Source organism: Drosophila takahashii, chromosome 3L, assembly GCF_030179915.1.
Source record: "Drosophila takahashii strain IR98-3 E-12201 chromosome 3L, DtakHiC1v2, whole genome shotgun sequence".
Classification (NCBI taxonomy): Eukaryota; Metazoa; Arthropoda; class Insecta; order Diptera; family Drosophilidae; genus Drosophila; species Drosophila takahashii.
Genome location: NC_091680.1, coordinates 16,273,801 through 16,292,179, shown reverse-complemented (window position 1 = coordinate 16,292,179; position 18,379 = coordinate 16,273,801). Strand labels below are relative to the sequence as shown.

Below are 18,379 nucleotides of genomic sequence, written 5' to 3'. Positions count from 1 at the left end.
AATAAAAATGTATCTAATTCGACACCTCAGACGAGCTGAAGGCCTTAGTTGCTAGAGCTCTTAATCTTAGTTAGCTTATAGTTTTAACTTTAAGTTTGCTTTATAAAAATAAAATAAAATAAATAAAAAATAAAAGAAAATTAATAATTTAGAGTAATTTAGCAAAACTTCCTTATTGATAAGGATCGTTAGCCATCCGACAAGTTGGAAAAACAGAAGTTCTTTTTACAGATTGTAGAAGAAATGTTTAATTTACAAGAATATCTCAGAAAATACTCAATCTTAAGACCTAAAACCTCCTTGTCTGTCCCACCGCTTGAGAAGTACTCGGCGCTGGTGCTCCCTGTTTGCTTGGATCCTCCAGCACTCGCACAACCATCGATGATTTGGGTCCCGTGCACCAGGTTATCCCATTCTCGTCCACCACAAAGGTTTCCAGCGTCACCTGAAAGTGACCGCCACTCGAGATGGGCAGCAGGAAGCTGCCGGAGAGGAAGTCGCGCTGCGGCTTCACAATCTGGTTCAGGGTCACAGTGTCGTTGGCTCCCGTTTTGGGCGGGTCTTGCGAGGATCGCGGTGGCGGCGTGATCAACTGCGAGGTGAGACTCAGCTGCACGGACTCCACGCGACGGAAATGCTTCTGCTGCTTGCTGAAATGCTGCAGGACACCCTCGACCTTGATCACCAGATTACTGCCCGACTGCACGTTCACCGGTTCGGTGGCACTCCTGGGCTGCGGACTCACCGACAGCTTGATCTGCGTGGACTGCAGAATCTGGAAGAAGTAGCGCGGCAGACACAGCGGAGTTTTCGTTATTATCTCAATCTGTGCAATAATAACATCCAGATGTCGGTTGCTAATCGTCTTGGCGTTGGCCGACTCCTGCGGCAGGTTCTTTTGCATCTGCTCCATGCGCTGGCAACTGGCGGCAAAGTAGCGCGTCTCCGGATGATCGCCAGTGGTTAGGAATACAGGTGGTTCCGGCGGAGTGGCATAGCAAATCGATTCGATGATGTGTGCGAAGAGAGCACACTGGAATTCAGCCACCTCCAGGAACTCCAGAGTCACATGATCGGCATCAAAGGACGACTTGTAGAGTCTGGCATAGGTTTCCTCGCAGGACTTTAAAGCCTTTACCAACTTGCGCAGCTGATTGGTGACATGGCCAAACTTCTGCAGGTAATCCCTTGAGTTCTGGGCCAAACTGCCAGCTATCGCAGGAGGTGGCACAATCACCTGGGCATTTTTCACCGTCACCGCGAGATGAAGGGTCTGCAGGAATTGTGCCCTGATCTTCAGATACTCCAATTGAAAGGTGCACGGATGCTGCGGCGATGAGCAGGCTCGTAGGCTAGCTAAAGCCTGCTGGTAGAGATTGCTGGCCATTTCCAGACGCTTCATCAGCGGCATCAGAGGTTCCGGCGCCGCTTTAGGTGCATAATTATCCCGCATGTACGAGTACTCCAAGCCGTAGTTGAGTATACACTCCGCCTGCGAGATCTGCGACAGAGCCACGAGGAAATAGTGCATATGATCGCTGATGACTATCTGCGAGACCTTCGTGTAGATGTGAGCAGCTACATAGTGGTGACCATAGCGACTGGCAGTGCGTGCAATCCTGTAGAGAGTCCAGCAATTGAGCCTGCCCAGGCACTTTTCAAAGCACTGCACTACCTTCTGCGGCAGATAGCAGCCCATGGTGGTCTGCAGCACCAAGGCACTCAAGATCTCCACGGTGCGCAACTGCTGATCGCAGCTCTCCTGGTCGATTATGGTGTTTAGCTTGTGCAGGATGAGCGGCAGGCGGGCCAGCATGGGATTTACCTGGAATTCAGAAGTGTAAGTTAATATATTATATACAGTCCCTTAAAAATTGCAACATACTATATAAGATATAAATAAAAATCTGTAAAATATAATAAAAATAATAATTACAACTACTAAACTACAATAAGCGAGCTTAAGGCCTTTTGCTGCTATAGCTTTAAAATAAAACCACTGTTAGTTTATAGTTTTTTTACTATAACTTAGCATTAGATAATAATAATAGAATTTAAACCAGGCACAGAAAACAATCGTTTTTGAAAAATAAAAATCACTAAGAAGGAATTGAGCTACATACATATATGTATATGTTTTTTCCTCCATTTTTTAAAAATTAAATAAACTTTTATTTCAGCATTTTTATGATAAAAATCAAAAGTAATCGTTATTTGAGATTTTTATTTTTTTAAATCCCAAATAATTGTTACATGAGATATTTATTTTTTCAAACCCCAAATAATTGTTATTTGGGATTTTTATTCATAAAACTCACAAATAAAACTCTATGTGCTCCCGTGTCTTTGGCTTGCATCCAATCGCATTAAAATTTAGCAATGGAAGCTTATCTACTGGATGCAACAAATTTGTCGCGGATTGGACCATAAAATCCAACACTTTTCTTATGATCTATAAAAATGGTATGCGAATAATGAAGCGATTGAAGTTACAGTAGCTGTTATATGAGTACCATAGGCACGGCCATCATACTCTGAAGAATTCGCGGTTTTTTATTTAATTTCATTAAACGCCATAAGTGTTGCTTTTAAACGAGTTCAATTGACAAAGTCATCATCTTCTAAAGAATTCGCGTTTTTTAATTTAATTTCATTAAACGCCATAAGTGATGCTTTTAAATTTTAAACCAAAAATTACCTTGTTTGTTTGCGGTTCATCAGTTTCCATGGCGCTATCATCGCCTATTAATTCCTCGGCGGTGGAGAAGGCGTACTTGCGCAACTGGAAGTGCTCGCAGAGGCCAACCAGTGCCTCGCACATCAGCTCCGCATTGGCCGGCGGATAGGCCACCTTATCGCCCAGCGTATTGGTCACGATTTCGATGAAGGAGGTTCCGAACTCCGCGTTCGCCTGGGTGATCCTAATGCCGTACGTCAGCACCCTACGCAAATCCCGCGTGCACTCCGCCCGCTTGGCCGTGCAGAGAAGCAATCCCTCCATGTGAAGATTGACCATGTGCAGAATGTCCTCCACCTGCTCACCGCTGGCCTGCTTTTTCAGACCGAAAGCGACTAGCACAGAGAGCACTGCCATCGCTTGAGTGGCGGTGGTGTAGTCGTCCAGCTTGCTGATGCACTGGATGCACAGGCGGAGCAGAGCCACGCGATGGTCGCGCAGCAGCTGCTGGCAGGTCAGAGGGCACTCGCTGAGCTTCAGCAGGATGGAGAGGAAGAGGAACTGCTCCTGGGAGTTAGCACACAGCTCGAAGCGGCCAATGAGTGATCCAATCACCGGTTTGGGCCAGGCATGAACACTCTGCCTGCCCGCCAATTCGTTAAACGAACGCAGCACTTGAATCCTCACGGGTGTCCTAAGATCCTGCATGAAATCCAGCAGGACGTCCAGCTGACCAGGCACTCCAACCAGCGTGCGGGAGGACAACTGCGTGAGGGTGTCTATGATGGCCACTACAAAGCTCTGCGCCGGATATTTGGGCAGCAGATCCATGCACAGCCTGCTAACGAGCGCCGCTGTGGTGGCCTCGTGATGCATGTGCCGCAGGACGGGAATCAGGAGCAGCTTCATCGGCACCGGCACCTGCAGCGATTCAATCATGTCCGAGATCTTGGCGCACATGCTGATGGCAAACGAACTGGACTGCGCGGCGAAGCAGCTGCTGGCGTAGATGGCCGCCTCCACCTCGACGGTATCGTGGCTATCCAAGGCACGCCGGATGGCATGATGCACCTGTTGCTTCTCGGGGATCACACGCGAAACGGCGCCCAGGGTGCGCAGAAGCAGGGCCCGCGCCACCGGATCGTTGGAGTGCATCACCATAAAAATGCGCCGCACAAAGTTGTCGATATTCAGAATCTTGTCCAGGTGATTCTCGCTCTGCTGGCAGACGCGGAGCACCCAGAAACGCAGGAGATTCGAGCCGCTGACAAAGAACTCGGCCAGCTTGATGAATGACGAGTTTATCAGGATCGGGAAAGGATACTTCTCGAAGAGCCGCGGGAAGCGGACGATCGCCTCGCATTGGATTCCCTGCTTGGCGCTCCGCAGTCCCTTGTCCAATTCCATGAGCACCGCATTCGAATCGTGCTCATTCTCGTTCAGGAAGCTCTCGTTGAAGGTGCTCACGCGGGTGCCGGTCAGGTGAGCCATTGCTGCAGGTGTCTGAACTCACATTTATCGGTGAAATATCCGGATTAGTCAGTTTTTAATGGATATATGGAAAAACGACACAAAAACAAACCGGCTGCAAATGCTTCTTCTTGTTAGGTTTGCCATTCGAAGGGAACGTCTTGTTCTGTGCATCGATAGTTTGTCACTTGACGATAGTTTTACAATTGGGGTATTCTACTTTAGTAATTATTAGGGGGTTCCCCAAAAATTGTATTTGTTAAGAAAGATTTTTATTCTTTTTCGTTTTTTTAAAAAATAAGCTTATAAGCTCACATGTCATCGGTTGTTTTATATAGAGATTTATAGTGATTTTTTACCTGTTCCATAGCCATTCCATTATATCATATCATATCACTCTGCATAACTTGGATTTGCCATTCGGAGGGAAGGACTATATTCAGTGCATGGATAGTTTTTACGATTGGGATATTCCACTTTAGTAATTATTAGGGGGTTCCCTATAAAAGGCATTAACTAACATTTTTATTAAGAAAGATAAAAATATAAAAATATTTTTCGCCCTTTTAAAAATAAATATTTGAATAAATTTTAAACCTTTGTTCACATCTCATCGGTTGAATAGTTATTTTTGACCTGTGCGATAACCTACGGTCACTCTGCATAACTTGGATTTGTGAAATTATTGTTGTCCTTTTGTGTTTGTTTTGAAATTATGTTTGTTCTGACGAATGGCAAGTTAATTGGCTCAAAAAGCAAGATTTATGGTTTAATAACATTTTAAATCCTACCCGCAGATGAGGAAAAGTTCGTTTTGTTGCCCGCCAAAAAGGTTTACACCGTCGGTCGCCTGGCCACCGATTTGATAGTTGCCCAGGATCTAAGTATAAGTCGTAATCATGTGAAAATTCACCTGCCGGACGATTTGCAGGATGACTGCCTGCAAATAGAGGACCTTGGTTCCCGATATGGCACCTTCACTTTCCCCAAAAACTCGCAGAAGCCCCGGAAAGTCGCGGCCAAAGTAATGACGCCGGTGGCTGTTGGAACGCGGGTGCGATTTGGAGCAAACTCGAGCATTTGGCAGGTGAACCGCCTGAACTTGGTCACCACTGTCTCCGCCTTGACGCGTCCCGAGATCCAGGAACTCGCCGAGATCCTCCAACCCATGGGCGGAACTGTGAGCCCAAACTGGACCGATAATTGCTCCCATCTCACCATGAACGAAGCCTCGGTGACGGTAAAGCTACTGCACGCTATGCTCGAAAACAAACCCATTGTGACCTTCGGCTATTGGAGGAAGTTGCTCCAGGCGGCCCAGAGCATCCATGTCAAGGAGGGATGGCCCCAGCCAGAGGATTACCAGCCCACCAACATGGATGTCACCTGGCGACCCGAAAGAACTCGTCTCTTTGCCGGCAAAACGTTTGTCTTTATGAATCGAAAACACTTTGAAATGTACGGATCTGTGGTGCAAAAAGCTGGCGCAGCCTGCAAGGACATCAATTCGGGGGTGCGCAAAACATTCCTAACAAAAAGCGATGTGATAGTCATACAGTATGTGCCTTCAACTCAGTCTCAGGCCACCGAATCGATCAATAGTATACAAGGTAGGTTAGGAATAGAGCCCTGCATGAATGGATTCAATGAATGAATTAATTAGAATTTTTAGTTTAATAGAATTGAACGAATTTAAATTTTGAGTTTAATAGATTTGAATGAATTTTTTATAGAAGAAAGTCCCTTAATTTTGTGATTAAATCTGCCTGAATTTTATTTACTAAGCAGTTAACATTGATTTGATAAAAAATTTTCCATTTTTGTTCTCAAAAGAAAGCACAAAAAAATCTGGCAAATTCAAAAAATTCATAAAAAGTATTTATTAATTAATTCAATTCTAAATGAATTAGAAAAACATTCAACTTGCTTAACATTAAATTGATAATATGATAAAACAACAATTGAAAGATTCACGCAGGGCTCTAGTTAGGAATTAATGAAACAGTCTCTAGAATCAGGTAAAAAATACCCTTTCTTTAGATATCTTGGAGCAGGGTGGACGACGCATTATCCAGGAGTACGAGATTGGCATGGCCTTGATACATTGCTCCACCAAAGAGTTCTGCAACCCGGCGCACAAGATCATCATAGGCGATTCATTGCCCAGCACGGAGTCTGTAACCTCCTCGATGGCCTTCAACTCCTCGATCATTGTGCCCAACACGGAACGCAGTGCTCCACAATCCAGTGGCTCAGCCATTTCGGAACTGGTGGTTCCCGAGTCGGATGCATGCGAAATGGAGAAGGAGGCACCTTCTTTGGGAAAGCGAAGTCATGCCATTACAGTCGACTCCTCGGATGAGGAGAAGGAAGCAACTGCATCGAAGCGAGCCAAATCAGTGCTTTCTGAAAAGCTAAACATAAAAGCGAAGAATGACATATTGCAGGACTCGTCGGAGGACGAGGAACCTGTAAAGCCACCAGCTAATCCTCCATCCAAGCGAACCAGACCCGCGATCGCCGAGGAACTAAACAGTAAAGCCAAAAATGACATACTGCTGGACTCGTCTGATGACGAGGAAACTGCAAAGACTGCTCCAAAACAACAGATGACCAGACTGAGCAAGGCTGTCTGTGAAGAGAAATCTCTACCTCCACCAAATAAAAACTTGCCTGCGAGGGGCAAACGAGTCTATTGTGTGGACTCTTCGGATGAGGAGAACGAAAATTCTCAGGAGCCAAAAAAGAAGACAGAATCCTTAGGTGTCACCAGGATTTCACCTCGTCTCAATGCAAAAGCAGTGGCTACGAATATTACAAACCAACCACCAAAGCGACCTGTTTTATCTGTAGCTTTAGATGACGACGACGATGATGAGGGACTCTTTCAATTCCGGAAAACTCCCCAGAAGGCAGCGGATACTGCTGCTAAGCCAAAGTCAACGGCCAGAATCAGTGTGATCAACTTTCTGGAGAAATCACAGGCACCGCCCACATCAATACCTTCCGAATTAAATTCCCAATCGCAGACGCACCCCCGCAAACGTTTGCGCCTGGAACTGCTAAACGAAAGCGATAGCGATGATTGCGAAAATCTCTTTAACTTTGCGGACAGCAAAAAGAAAAAGAAGAAGCAGCAGCAGGAGGATAAAAACAATGAGGACTCCACCGATGGCTTGTTTAACTTCAACTCCGAAAGGCCAAGCGATGCTATTGACCAGGATTCCGTGCTGACCGAACCGTTTCTGCCCGAAGTGGGTCAAAAGAATAAATCCAAATATGTAGTAGTGCAGCGAAAGGAGCGAAAGAAAGTTGACATCAGTGGCTGGTTGTCGTGTAGCAGGCTACACGATGATATCAAATCCGAGACTGATGCGGAAGTTAAGCTGGAAGCCTCTATTAAGGCAGATCCCGACGAGGAGAAGTGGCTGGCCGCCATGAAGGACAGCATACAGGTGCGCATGTGCAACCTAACTATAGTGAATCGTTCCCAAGCGGATGAAGTAGATGCTTCTCTTGGGGATTCTGTGAGCAAGTACAGCGGGCGTAAGAACTTTAAGAAGTTTGTCAAGGTAGAGTATGAAATTTAAGAAAATGATAAAGTTATTATAGTTTTGTATATCTTTTAGACAAAGAATCCTCATCCACAAAGAAGAATTGTGGCTCTTAAAAGTCTGCAGCTGGCTGATGGCATGGTAACCTGTGTATAATTTAATGTCAAGTTGACTCGTGTGAAGTTACTTTATTTTACTAACAATAAACTTACGAAATATGCTCAATGCCTTTGCGGGTTCCTTCGACAACTTGCGCTGGAACAGCGTCTGCGCGGCCAGCCACTCGTGCTTGGGTATTTTCCTGGTTAAACAACTGTCTGGAGGAGGATTCTGCTTTCTGGCCTTCGATTCGCGGGCAATGAACTGCTGTGCATCCGCAACAGTGGCTAGAATCTCTTCATTGAATTGGATTTTGGGTGCTTCCTTCCTGGCTATAACAGTGCCCACATCGGATTTGGCCTCCAGCTTGGCCTTTTCCACTTTGGTGACCACCTTTTTGGCTTTCATCATTAAATCAGGTGTGTTGGCTGCCTTGGTTTCAGTTTTTGTGCTCTTAATAATCTCTAATTGGCCAGGAAGCTCTTGACTTTCCGCCAGGAACTTGTGCCTTTCCACCAGCGGAAAGTTGGCCACCTGTGGACGCAGCTTATTGTATAGAGTGGCACTTTTGCCCGCCTGCAGGGAACTTAGTTTATAGATCTTCCCAATGGCGGCGATCAGCAGGGTGGTAAAGTCCATGAAGAAGTTGTTGCGCAGGACTTTGGTAAAGTAAGTGGCCGCCGAGAGGCAGCATTCCCTGATCCGCTCGTGGAGATGATAGAACCCAAGGACTCGCACCAAAATAAACTCGAAGCTACTGCGCGTGGGCATGGCTCCGCCCAGTTGGTCGTCGCACACATCCGGCAGAGCGCCGCGAAACTGCTGCAGATCCCTGGCCAAGTCCAAGCGGAGCAGACGGCACAGCGCGGCATTTAGCTTGCAAACAGCACGGAATCCTGGCATATTTCGAAAGGAGTTCTTCCTGCGCGCCATCAGGCGTCCAATCAACGCCGCCGTCTCCTCGAATTCCTTGCAATCCGGTTCGGACAACTGTTGCAGGAACCTGTTGATGACCACGAACACATTTTTGGCTATTTCGGAATGGGAAACCATTTAAATATTGATATATTCGATTGCGTATTGTTGCTACTTACCAAAGCCCGTGTCCTCTACTTGCAGGGTCACCAAGGGAGGTTGTTTTAATTCAAAATCATTCCAAAAATAAGGATTTTCCATTGCCATGTTGCGGCTTAAAATAAAGGTAAATAAAAATCAACCTATTAGTGATGCTGCAAATTGTAGCCATATTTGGCTTTTAAATAAAAATTGAATGTAAAGGTATTTAATTAAGTAAATTTACATTACTTTAAGGAGAAAAAATAATTATTTATTTATAGTTTTTGGCATTTCAGTTAATTTTTTGTTAAATCCACACATATTTTTAAACATTTGTTTTAGCTAGATTTTTTAGCAGCAGTGCCCATCATTGATTCTAGCTAGAGTTAATAAATATCGATGTTCGATTTATATAAAAATCGATGTTTTCATCGTTCTTCCTCCACCTCTATTACACGTGCGTTTAAAAAAGAAAACACTTTAATTTCCCGATAAAACATGAAGAAAAAGCAGGTGGAAAGCGCATCCGAGGAGGAGGAACTGCAGTCAGGAGACTCCGAGGCATCCGACGACGAGGAGCTGCAGGCGGAGGGCTCGGAAGAGGAGGAGGATTCCGATGAATCCGAACTGGATCTGGCCGCCAGTGCCACCGAATCCGATGAGGATGATGACGAGGACGAGGATGTCAAGCCCGAGCCCAAAAGTCGGGCAGAGATCATCGACCAGAAGATCCACACCAAGTACGAGCAACTGAAGGGCACCCGGCTGTACGTGCGTTTTCCCCAGAAACTCCCTTTGGATTTGGATGAATTCAATGCCAAGGTAAAGGCCCTGCATCCGCTGGTTTTGAAGTCCACGAAGCCTCGCCAGAAGCACGCCCGTTTCTGCCTGGTGGACTTCAAGTCCCAGGAGGATCGCGATCAAGCATTCGAGGACATCAAGGCGTCCATCGAAAAGGACAAGGAGTACAAGGGTATATTTGTGTCCCTGCCCAAGACCGATTCCGATGATTTCGTCAACGATCTGGTGAGCCGCAAGCAGACATCCGTGGAGAACAAGCGCACCAAGTCGCTGATGAAGCGCGCCACCAAGAAGGTGCTGACCAAGGGCAACTTCACCTCGTCCGTGGTCATCACCAATCTGCCCAAGACCAGTTCGGTGGCCCAGGTGCGCCAGTTGTTCCAGGAGGCGGTGGACATTCAAATACGGCCGGGCAAGGGCAAATTCCGCGACTCCAGTGCGGCCACAGTCACCCTGCCAACTACCCACGATGCACGCAAGGTCATCAAGCAAAAACTCAGTCTGGCGGGCACGCCACTGATACTGCGCTTCAACACTCAGAAAAAGCGGAGACCAAAAGATAAGTTCAAGCGAAAGGCGGAGAATGGGAAATCCCCCAACAAGAAAAGCCCGAAGTCCAAGTCAGAAGATAGCGAGAAGGCGGAAAAAGGGGAAGCCCCCAAAAGCAAGAAACTAGCACCAAGCATTCAGCAGAAACCGAAAGAAAACCTGAAGAGAAAAACGCCCAAGGAAAAATCCATTAATCTTAAGACGCCTAAGAAACTAAAGAAACTAAGCGCGGAATAGAAAGTAGTTTATGTTTCATAATTTAAATAAATTTAAACATTTTTGATTGACAATTAAAACGAGTTTCTTTTGTAATATTTGGCAGAAAACCCATTAAACTCTCAATAACTTTCCACAAAAAGCCAAACAAATATTTAATTTTTTAAAATATTTATTATCGTACACGATATACAGACATAGATATATTTATATATATATTTTTAGTAAGCCGGCTGAGTGATTTACTGGATATACATTGATTGGTTACTTTAGCTTATATACTTATGAGATTTTCATGTGCACAGAGTGTTCATTTGCGTAAACTTGACGGGTTCATGTGATCGATTTGTAGCTTAAAAGGTGTATCTTTATCTTTATCCAACAGTAAGCGCGGGTAGGTAAAAGTAATTCATATGTATAGTTTCAATTCTAGTACAAAATATTCAACATTTGCGTATATGCATTAACATGGGGCTTCCTGCTCATCGGCGGATACTTGTTTATATTGCATATAAACGCATATCAACCGTGCACCGCAATCCGTAAATCCTGTTGCTGTGCATCGTGAGTCACTCTATTGATTTTTTGCAATACCACAGGCCCCGGGATGAGCGGGGCGGGGAGAATCGATAGATAGATAGATAAGTGGGGCGAAGACCGGGGAAACGCAGCAAACGTTTGGTTTTTATGATGAGAACAACAAAAAAAAATGCACATTAAATGAGAAGGAAATTGAAACGCGTTTCCATTTTGTATAGCTCGGTTTAGGTTTAGGTAGTAAATATTCTTACTTTCTAGAATGAATTGATTTTAGTTATTCAAAATTGTGTAAATATAATCAAAATTTATATTTCCTTTCGTAGCTCTATGAATTCCAGAAACAACAAAGCCGTCGCCAGCCGCTTTTCATTTTCTGTTCTGTTCACTTTCTCGCTATCAAGCACAGTCTCACATATTTGCTGTTATTTGTTCTTACTCCTCTCGTTTCGTTTCGTTTCGGGGACTCCTCTATAAGGCGTTGAACATCCGCTCAAGTTGCTGATAAACTGATGTTTGCAAAAAACGTACCCTTACATATGGATGCAATGCATAAAAAGTTAAATATTGGTTGTTTTTTTGTGTGTGGGTCATGTGACTGATAAGGAAAGTATTCAAGAATCTAGAGCCTGCTCTCCTACAATCTGGGTCCGCATTAAATCGGCTCTGGGGGTTATCGTAAAATTTTCAAACTGACTTTACTTGACTGTTTTCTCTGTGTTTTTTTGGGGAGCCGGGTATCTCTTTGGATAGCAGTTATATTGGGTAATATTGTGTTGTGTTCCCCGCGTGTTTAAATTACGTGTGCAGCAGCCGATCCCGGGCCGATGGCGAGCAGTTTTGTGGAGCTGCCGCCGCCCCGCCCCCACTGCCGCCCGCTTGGTTGGGCGGCGGTGGTGGCGGCTGCGTCGGCGGCGATCTCAGCGGTATCGAAGGCTGGACGAACCGCACGCGTTCCGCATCCGTGGATGCGGATGCACTGCTGCTGGCCGCCGTCGCTCCGGCTGCCGCATTGAAGGCCGACGTAAAGGCTGTGGCGGCTCAAAGGGTGTGGTAGTTGCGCTCGTTGCGAGCCTTGTAGAACTTGTAGGCCACCAGTCCGATGGCCAGCAGGCCCAGGGTCAGCACGATGCCGCCGATGAACGAGGATCCGTCGAAGTGGCCGCATGGCACTGGCTTCGGCGCCGGCGTGGTCGACGTATGAGGCGGAGGAGTAGTTGTGGTGGAGTTTGGAGACGGAGTGGTCGTGGTACTGGTGGTAGTGCTTGCCGGAGTGGTGGTGGTGCTGGCTGGAGTGGTGGTGGTGCTGGCCGGAGTGGTGGTGGTGCTGGCCGGCGTAGTAGTTGTGGGCTTCTCAGTGGAGGAAGTTGTGGTCTGCTTAGTCGTGGTTGCCGGTGTCGTCGTCGTTGTCTTCTCGGTTGTGGTGGTCGGCGGAGTGGTCACAGGTGTGGTGGTGGTCTCCGGCGGCGCGGTGCTGGTGGTGGTGTCTTCTTTGGGCGCAGCCACTGCCGCTAAAGGGATATTAAAAATGGATACGTAAGAAAATTGTTATCTATGTTTGAAGACATATTCCATAGAATATTTTACTAACTCTTATGATAACTTAACCTTTTCTAATTTATTAGGAAGAAGACATTGATTGATTCATCCTTATCTTTAAGTTTCAATTAGTGAAATTGAGCTATAACTTGACAATTCTTAGTTACACGTGTCTAATGTTTTTTGATGATTATTTTTTATTTTACTACAGTTTTGTAGATTAATTTTACTAAATTTTTTGAGTTTAATTATTTTGTTTACCAAAGCACTTTTAAAACTCATTAAAAGTCAAAATTCCAGACAAATAAAAATAAGGAAAATATTTAATTTGAAATATAAATAAAAGTAGGTACAAATATATATTTATCAAAACTTTGTTATGATAGGATTTTGAACTGGGCTTGGTAAGTAGTCGACAGAGATAAGAAGTGGGCCGATGTGTCACCAAAAAACAGCAAACACGATAAGAGGACAACAAATGTCATTCACTTAATTTCAAGATATTGGTTCTCGAAATAACGGTGAAAAATATTTATTTTACAAATTAAGTAATGAAAAAAATAAAGTGGTTGTTTACAAGTAACAAATACATTCGGTCAGGACAAGTTAATCTTTGTAAATATTAAATCCTTGAACAATTTATGCAGATATATTGTAAATATTGTACTTTAAAGAAAGCTGAGATGATGGTGACGAAAAAAATATGTGTCATCGAAATTAGGTTAAAACTCTGTTATTACAAGAGATGGCCAAATAAGAAAAAAACGGTAAAGTAAATGGAACTGACTTCCGTAAATTTTAAGGTTTGATTTTGGAAAGTTTCGGATGATTCTTTCGCCGAGAGTATTATCCCCAATTGGAGCAAGAGAAAATGGCCGGAGAATTGATATTCAATATAGGAATTGGCATTTAGAAACCCCCCACACACACACAAACACCAAAGTGTTTGCGCACACGTACGCATGCACTAGTGCAATGGTGTATGAGTGCATAATTGAGAAATGAGTGTTCCGTGTTTTCAATTCGATTTCAATTCCGTTTAATTTGATCAAAGACTCACCTTCGTCGCACAAATTAGCCGAGAAGAGCCCCACAAACAGGCACAAGACTAGGAATTTCGCCTGCCGATTCATTGTGGTCGTTAAGAATTTAATAGAATCTCGACAACGACAAAGCGAAGTATCTGCAAGTATGCGGCCGAAAAGAGTGTTTTCCAAGTGGTTGGGGGTTTACAGATACCGCTGGAATCGAGTATTGCACAACTGGCGATGTCGCCGAGCTTCGATTTCGCTCCCACAAATTAAAGCAACGCGCAATTAAGGAATGAACAACACGACACGAAGACCAGATTTTTCATGCCAACTCGATACCCGATGCATCCCGATACATCGCCAGCTGAGCCCCGATTAATAGGGGGATTCGTTCAAAGTGTTTGAGTGACTTAACAGTCACCTGTGACTGCAGCTGGTAAAATATTTGAAATGACAAACTGTTGGATTGCGGAATCGTTGAAAATTCAACAACAAATGTCAGCAACACAGGGAACTACCCTTAGTTGATTATGCTTAATTTTGAAAAAGGATTGATTAGTAGACACATTTTTCGGAAGTGAAATAACATCATTGATAATTTTATTTTTTTTATTGGGACAGTGTTAAATGATTAATAAGTTAATAACAACTAAATATGTACCAAGAAACAACTGATAAACAGCCGACCGAAACTTAAAGGCTCTGCAATTTAACAGTTAAAGGAATACCCCAATTATTTATTATTATTATTACTATTTTAAGTGGAAAGATTTATCGGAAGATTTTAGTCAAAAGATACAATTTTCTTTTCGTTATATTTGATTAAGATTAAGGGTTTAATAAGTTTTTCATAAAATCATAACATAAAATGGAATACTATTTCATTGAAAAATCCACAATATATCGGTATTTATCAATTCCCTCTAATATAGCGCCCATTCATAAAAAAAAAATTGATAAACATTTCCAAAAACAATAGTCGGCTGTGAACACTCATATTCAAATCCGGGCCTTTTGGAAACGGACGAATTTCGAGTTTTAATCCCCCTAATCGAGGAATCCCCCTTTTGCAGTACTGCACTTTTATCAAATCAAAGAAGTGATTTTCGATATAGTTTCGCAATCTGCCACACGGTCACACACTTTTTGGTGATTCAGAAATTGAGTGGTTATTTTTTGTCTGTTTATGGCCCCTGTGGACACGGGATTGGAATTCGCCTAGAGAAACGGAACGGAAGGAACAGAGGAGCAGGAGCGTACCAAGATGACCTCGTACGTGCGCGCAATGTACGACTTTAGCGGGGAGCCGGGATCCTCGGAGCTCTCGATCGCCACGGGCGACGTGCTCTCGGTGACGCGGAGCGACGTGGGTGAGGGGTGGTGGGAGGGCAAGAACGCCCGCGGGCAGATCGGCCTCTTCCCGGCGGCCTACGTGGAGGTGATGTCGGCGGCGGAGGCCCAGAAGCTGAGTGCCAGTGGAACGGCGTCGGTGCCGCAGGTTCCCGATCCCTTTGCCTCGCCTCCGCTGCCGCGTTACGATCAAACGGCCGATGACGATGGGAGCAACTGGGACGACGAGGACGACTGGAGCGATGACAACGATACCTACTCGGAGATTGGTCCCGGCGGTCAGAAATCCGCTGGCCAGGCCGCACGCGCCGGAGGACTGTCGCATTCCACCAGTGACTACGATAACAAACATTTACCCATCGCCCCCAGCGATGACACCCAATCCCTGGCCTCGGTGGCCGGAGGAACTGGCGGTGCTGCTGGGACCGTGAAAAAGGGCATGTTTGCCAAGAGCTCCGACTCGTACATACTCGGCTTGTCGAGTCCCAAGGACAAGATACCCGAATGCGAGATGGCCTACATTACACCGGTGGAGGATTCCATCTACCAGTGGACGCAGAACCATTCGCCCTACTCCGTCGTGGTGGCCAGCCCCAAAAAGGAGTCCAAATTCAAGGGAATGAAGACGTTCATCGCCTACCAACTGACGCCTAGCTTCAACAACATATCCGTAAGTTGGCTCCGCTGATATCGCCGTGATTAACAACACAATACGATAAAGCTCCGCGGCGTATGAGTGTGTAACTACGGGTGCAGTGTGCTTTTTTGATAATATCTGTGTGTGTTCTCTCTACCCTCTGCCAAGGGTAATTTGGGCTGGGTCATGTGCTTCGGGGAAGACAAAGTGTTGCTGGTATAGAGGAAAAGACCAATCCTTTGTTTATTGAAACTCCGCACTAATTGCCGGCCAACTTTTCCCAACTGAATCGACCCAAAATGACCTTTCTGTGCATTCAAATTTAATTGGTCAGTATGCCTACTTCTCTGTTTAGTTTGTCTTTTCGTTATTTCTTTGGAAATATTATTTACTTGAAAGGAGGCTCATGACAAAAAATTTTTTTTTAATAATTTTGTAATTTTTTCATAATAATTTATTTATTTTTTCTTAAAATAATGATTATTATATAACAATTGTAAAGCCTTCATATCATATTTAATCCGTAGTTCATATTTTAGTTAAAATTTACTTTTTAAAATCTATTTTTGAGCACAAGCATACTATACTTTTCTATTTTTAAAGGCAAAGTTTTCCCATTTTGGTTTTCAAAGAGATATACTAATAAGCAGGGCATCACAGCGTCGTAAAAGCACTTAAAATTCTTCTTTGTCGGGGCAATTCTGACCAACTGGTAGCCAACGCCACTGCGATGATTGCTTCTGCTTGCTAACCGCCGCGGGCAATGACTCAGCACCATCCGCTTGCCCCCCGCTCCGAGCTCCGAGCTCCTCTTTCCGTGTCACATTTCACAATTAATTGGTCATATCTAATCTGGGTTTCCCTTTCGCTAGGTGTCGCGTCGCTACAAGCACTTCGACTGGCTGCACGAGCGTTTGGTGGACAAGTTCTGCCTGATTCCGGTGCCGCCGCTGCCGGACAAGCAGATCTCCGGCCGCTATGAGGAGCAATTCGTGGAGCATCGGCGGGTGCAGCTGCAGGAGTTCGTCGACTGGGTGTGCCGCCATCCGGTGATCTCCAAATGCGAGGTCTGGTACCATTTCCTCACCTGTCGAGACGAGAAGATCTGGAAGTCGGGCAAGCGCAAGGCGGAAAGGGATCCCTACATGGGCGTCAACTACTGTCTGGCCATCTCGCCGCCGGACAAGAATCTTCTCCACTCGAAGGTGGATGCCCAAATTGAACTGGGCACCCAGTTCATCCACAACATGGATGTGGCCGTGCGCAACCTGAACAACATTTCCAACGACATGGCCAAGCGCTCGATGACGCAGAGTAAAAAGGAGTTCCAGCGCATCGGTGACGGACTTTCCGACCTGGCCAAGGCATTGGCCATCGATGAACGGCGTGCGCCCACCCGGAACGCGGTCCCGCTCTCCGAGAGCGTCGGCCGCATCGGAGGCATCTTTATTGGTATTGGCCAGGCATTTGGCGAGCAGCCAAAACAAGATTGGATCCCCCTCTCTGACCGGCTGCACATCTACAGGTGAGTTGGTGTCTTAAAGGATAGGTTACTACGTTTTTAAAAGGTCTTGTAACTGTCATTCAATCGTAATGAATATATGTCATAACTGGGAAACTTTGTTGTCATGTAATATTAATAGTTTTTATAATGACTAATCTTCGTAGCTTTTTTATACACAGTCAAGATAATTGGGATTACTCACAATTACAAAATGTGGGGAAAATTATTCTTTAAAAACAAATTTTAAAACCAGATTAGATTAGCCTACAGTCAAAAAAAATTACTGGCGATTTTTTTGTATATTTCTGGAACATTTCTTGAATTTAATAAATTTTTATCAATTTAAAGAAAATTTTCTTTACCAGTAGAAATTTTTTTTATTTTAAAGAAAAAAATCGCCAGTGAAGCAAATCCATAGGCGATTTTCTAAAATTCAGGGCGATTCATTTTCTGAGTGTACTCATTGCAGAAATTAAGTTTTTGTTTACATTCAAACAATAAACATTTTTTTCAAGAAATTTTCCACTTTTCTTTGGTAAATGCACAAGTGCCTTTTGTTTTATTTAACGTACACTTTCGCAAGAAAAATCGATTAGGTGCCAATAGTTTATTTTAAATTCTTCTATCCCACGTTTGCTGACCTTTTTTGAAAATGTAGTAATTTACCCTCCCTGTTTATAAATCAATTGATTTAAAGACATTATCTAACTATAATTCTTTTTTCGAAAAGGGGCGTTCTCAACTGCTTTCCGGACATCTTCTCCACGCACAAGGGTGCCATACAGAAGCGGAAGGACTGCGAGCGCCTGGCCGGCGAGGGCAAGATGAATAATCCCCAGCTGCACGACGTCAACCGGCGCACGGATGTGGTCTCGTACACGGTTCTCGCCGAGCTGACCCACTTTAAGAGCGAGCGGGACACGCATTTGAAGCACACGCTGAAGAATTTCATTGCCGAACAGATTAAATTCTACCAGGGCGTAGTGGCGCGTCTGCAGGAGGCCAGCCGTCAAATCGAGTAGATTGAAACGTTGACCTTTCGCTGGAGATCGGCTGGGAGCACAAAGAAACCAAGAAACCACACCGGGCACACACTTCCACAGTAAAAACACACAGATATAGCTAAAAACATTCGCACGCGCGCATTTGAAATGCCTCTAGAAAGGAACTCTTACTTTAAGCGTGGTTCTAACTAAATGTTAAAAAAGAAAATATTACATAATGTTGTTTGTAAGTGAAAAGTTGCGTATTTATACAGAAATTAACTTTTATATGCCTATTATACACTGAACTTGAAAAGCAAATATAACTATATTTATACAAAAGCACCTGTTTATATCCGCCCAGAATAATCTTCAT

At 44.6% G+C, this 18,379-nt stretch overlaps 6 protein-coding genes across 6 annotated transcripts; 3 read left to right on the top strand and 3 right to left on the bottom strand.

Annotated features, from left to right (window-relative positions):
• Positions 1–248: 248 nt before the first annotated feature.
• Positions 249–4,297, bottom strand: defl (Integrator complex subunit 7). Its single transcript, XM_017152601.3, has 2 exons — positions 2,699–4,297; positions 249–1,825 (listed from the first exon to the last, which is right to left on the bottom strand). The coding sequence occupies exons 1-2, from the start codon at positions 4,166–4,168 to the stop codon at positions 290–292; spliced, it is 3,006 nt and encodes a 1,001-aa protein (XP_017008090.3). The 5' UTR covers positions 4,169–4,297; the 3' UTR covers positions 249–289.
• A 469-nt stretch (positions 4,298–4,766) lies between these two features.
• On the top strand, positions 4,767–7,921 carry nbs (nibrin). Its single transcript, XM_017152602.3, has 4 exons — positions 4,767–4,881; positions 4,945–5,757; positions 6,188–7,719; positions 7,777–7,921. The coding sequence occupies exons 1-4, from the start codon at positions 4,863–4,865 to the stop codon at positions 7,855–7,857; spliced, it is 2,445 nt and encodes an 814-aa protein (XP_017008091.3). The 5' UTR covers positions 4,767–4,862; the 3' UTR covers positions 7,858–7,921.
• LOC108064862 (uncharacterized) lies at positions 7,875–9,010 on the bottom strand. Its single transcript, XM_017152603.3, has 2 exons — positions 8,895–9,010; positions 7,875–8,831 (listed from the first exon to the last, which is right to left on the bottom strand). Exons 1-2 carry the CDS (start codon positions 8,980–8,982, stop codon positions 7,885–7,887), a joined length of 1,035 nt encoding a protein of 344 aa, XP_017008092.3. The 5' UTR covers positions 8,983–9,010; the 3' UTR covers positions 7,875–7,884.
• A 269-nt stretch (positions 9,011–9,279) lies between these two features.
• On the top strand, positions 9,280–10,502 carry LOC108064855 (nucleolin). Its single transcript, XM_017152598.3, has one exon. It carries the CDS (start codon positions 9,355–9,357, stop codon positions 10,441–10,443), a length of 1,089 nt encoding a protein of 362 aa, XP_017008087.3. The 5' UTR covers positions 9,280–9,354; the 3' UTR covers positions 10,444–10,502.
• Positions 10,503–10,576: 74 nt separating this feature from the next.
• Positions 10,577–13,891, bottom strand: vsg (visgun). Its single transcript, XM_017152599.3, is given in 2 exon segments — positions 10,577–12,470; positions 13,559–13,891. Coding segments are annotated over 2 exon segments (786 nt in total). The 5' UTR covers positions 13,632–13,891; the 3' UTR covers positions 10,577–11,757.
• A 702-nt stretch (positions 13,892–14,593) lies between these two features.
• On the top strand, positions 14,594–18,345 carry SH3PX1 (sorting nexin 33-like protein SH3PX1). The gene is made up of 3 exons (XM_017152600.3): positions 14,594–15,549; positions 16,389–17,041; positions 17,751–18,345. Exons 1-3 carry the CDS (start codon positions 14,794–14,796, stop codon positions 18,040–18,042), a joined length of 1,701 nt encoding a protein of 566 aa, XP_017008089.1. The 5' UTR covers positions 14,594–14,793; the 3' UTR covers positions 18,043–18,345.
• The last annotated feature ends 34 nt before the right edge of the window (positions 18,346–18,379 follow it).

Bases quoted from the DNA above. Each gene is read 5' to 3' on its own strand.
- SH3PX1 (XM_017152600.3), top strand. From the start codon at position 14,794: ATGACCTCGTACGTGCGCGCAATGTACGACTTTAGCGGGGAGCCGGGA. The intron at 15,550-16,388 runs GTAAGTTGGCTC...CCCTTTCGCTAG, and splicing joins CTAGCTTCAACAACATATCC to GTGTCGCGTCGCTACAAGCA. The intron at 17,042-17,750 runs GTGAGTTGGTGT...TTTTTCGAAAAG, and splicing joins GACCGGCTGCACATCTACAG to GGGCGTTCTCAACTGCTTTC.
- LOC108064862 (XM_017152603.3), bottom strand. From the start codon at position 8,982: ATGGCAATGGAAAATCCTTATTTTTGGAATGATTTTGAATTAAAACAA. The intron at 8,832-8,894 runs GTAAGTAGCAAC...ATTCCGAAATAG, and splicing joins AGTAGAGGACACGGGCTTTG to CCAAAAATGTGTTCGTGGTC.
- defl (XM_017152601.3), bottom strand. From the start codon at position 4,168: ATGGCTCACCTGACCGGCACCCGCGTGAGCACCTTCAACGAGAGCTTC. The intron at 1,826-2,698 runs GTAATTTTTGGT...TCTGAATTCCAG, and splicing joins ATGAACCGCAAACAAACAAG to GTAAATCCCATGCTGGCCCG.
- nbs (XM_017152602.3), top strand. The intron at 5,758-6,187 runs GTAGGTTAGGAA...CCCTTTCTTTAG, and splicing joins ATCGATCAATAGTATACAAG to ATATCTTGGAGCAGGGTGGA. The intron at 7,720-7,776 runs GTAGAGTATGAA...TATATCTTTTAG, and splicing joins ACTTTAAGAAGTTTGTCAAG to ACAAAGAATCCTCATCCACA.
- LOC108064855 (XM_017152598.3), top strand. From the start codon at position 9,355: ATGAAGAAAAAGCAGGTGGAAAGCGCATCCGAGGAGGAGGAACTGCAG.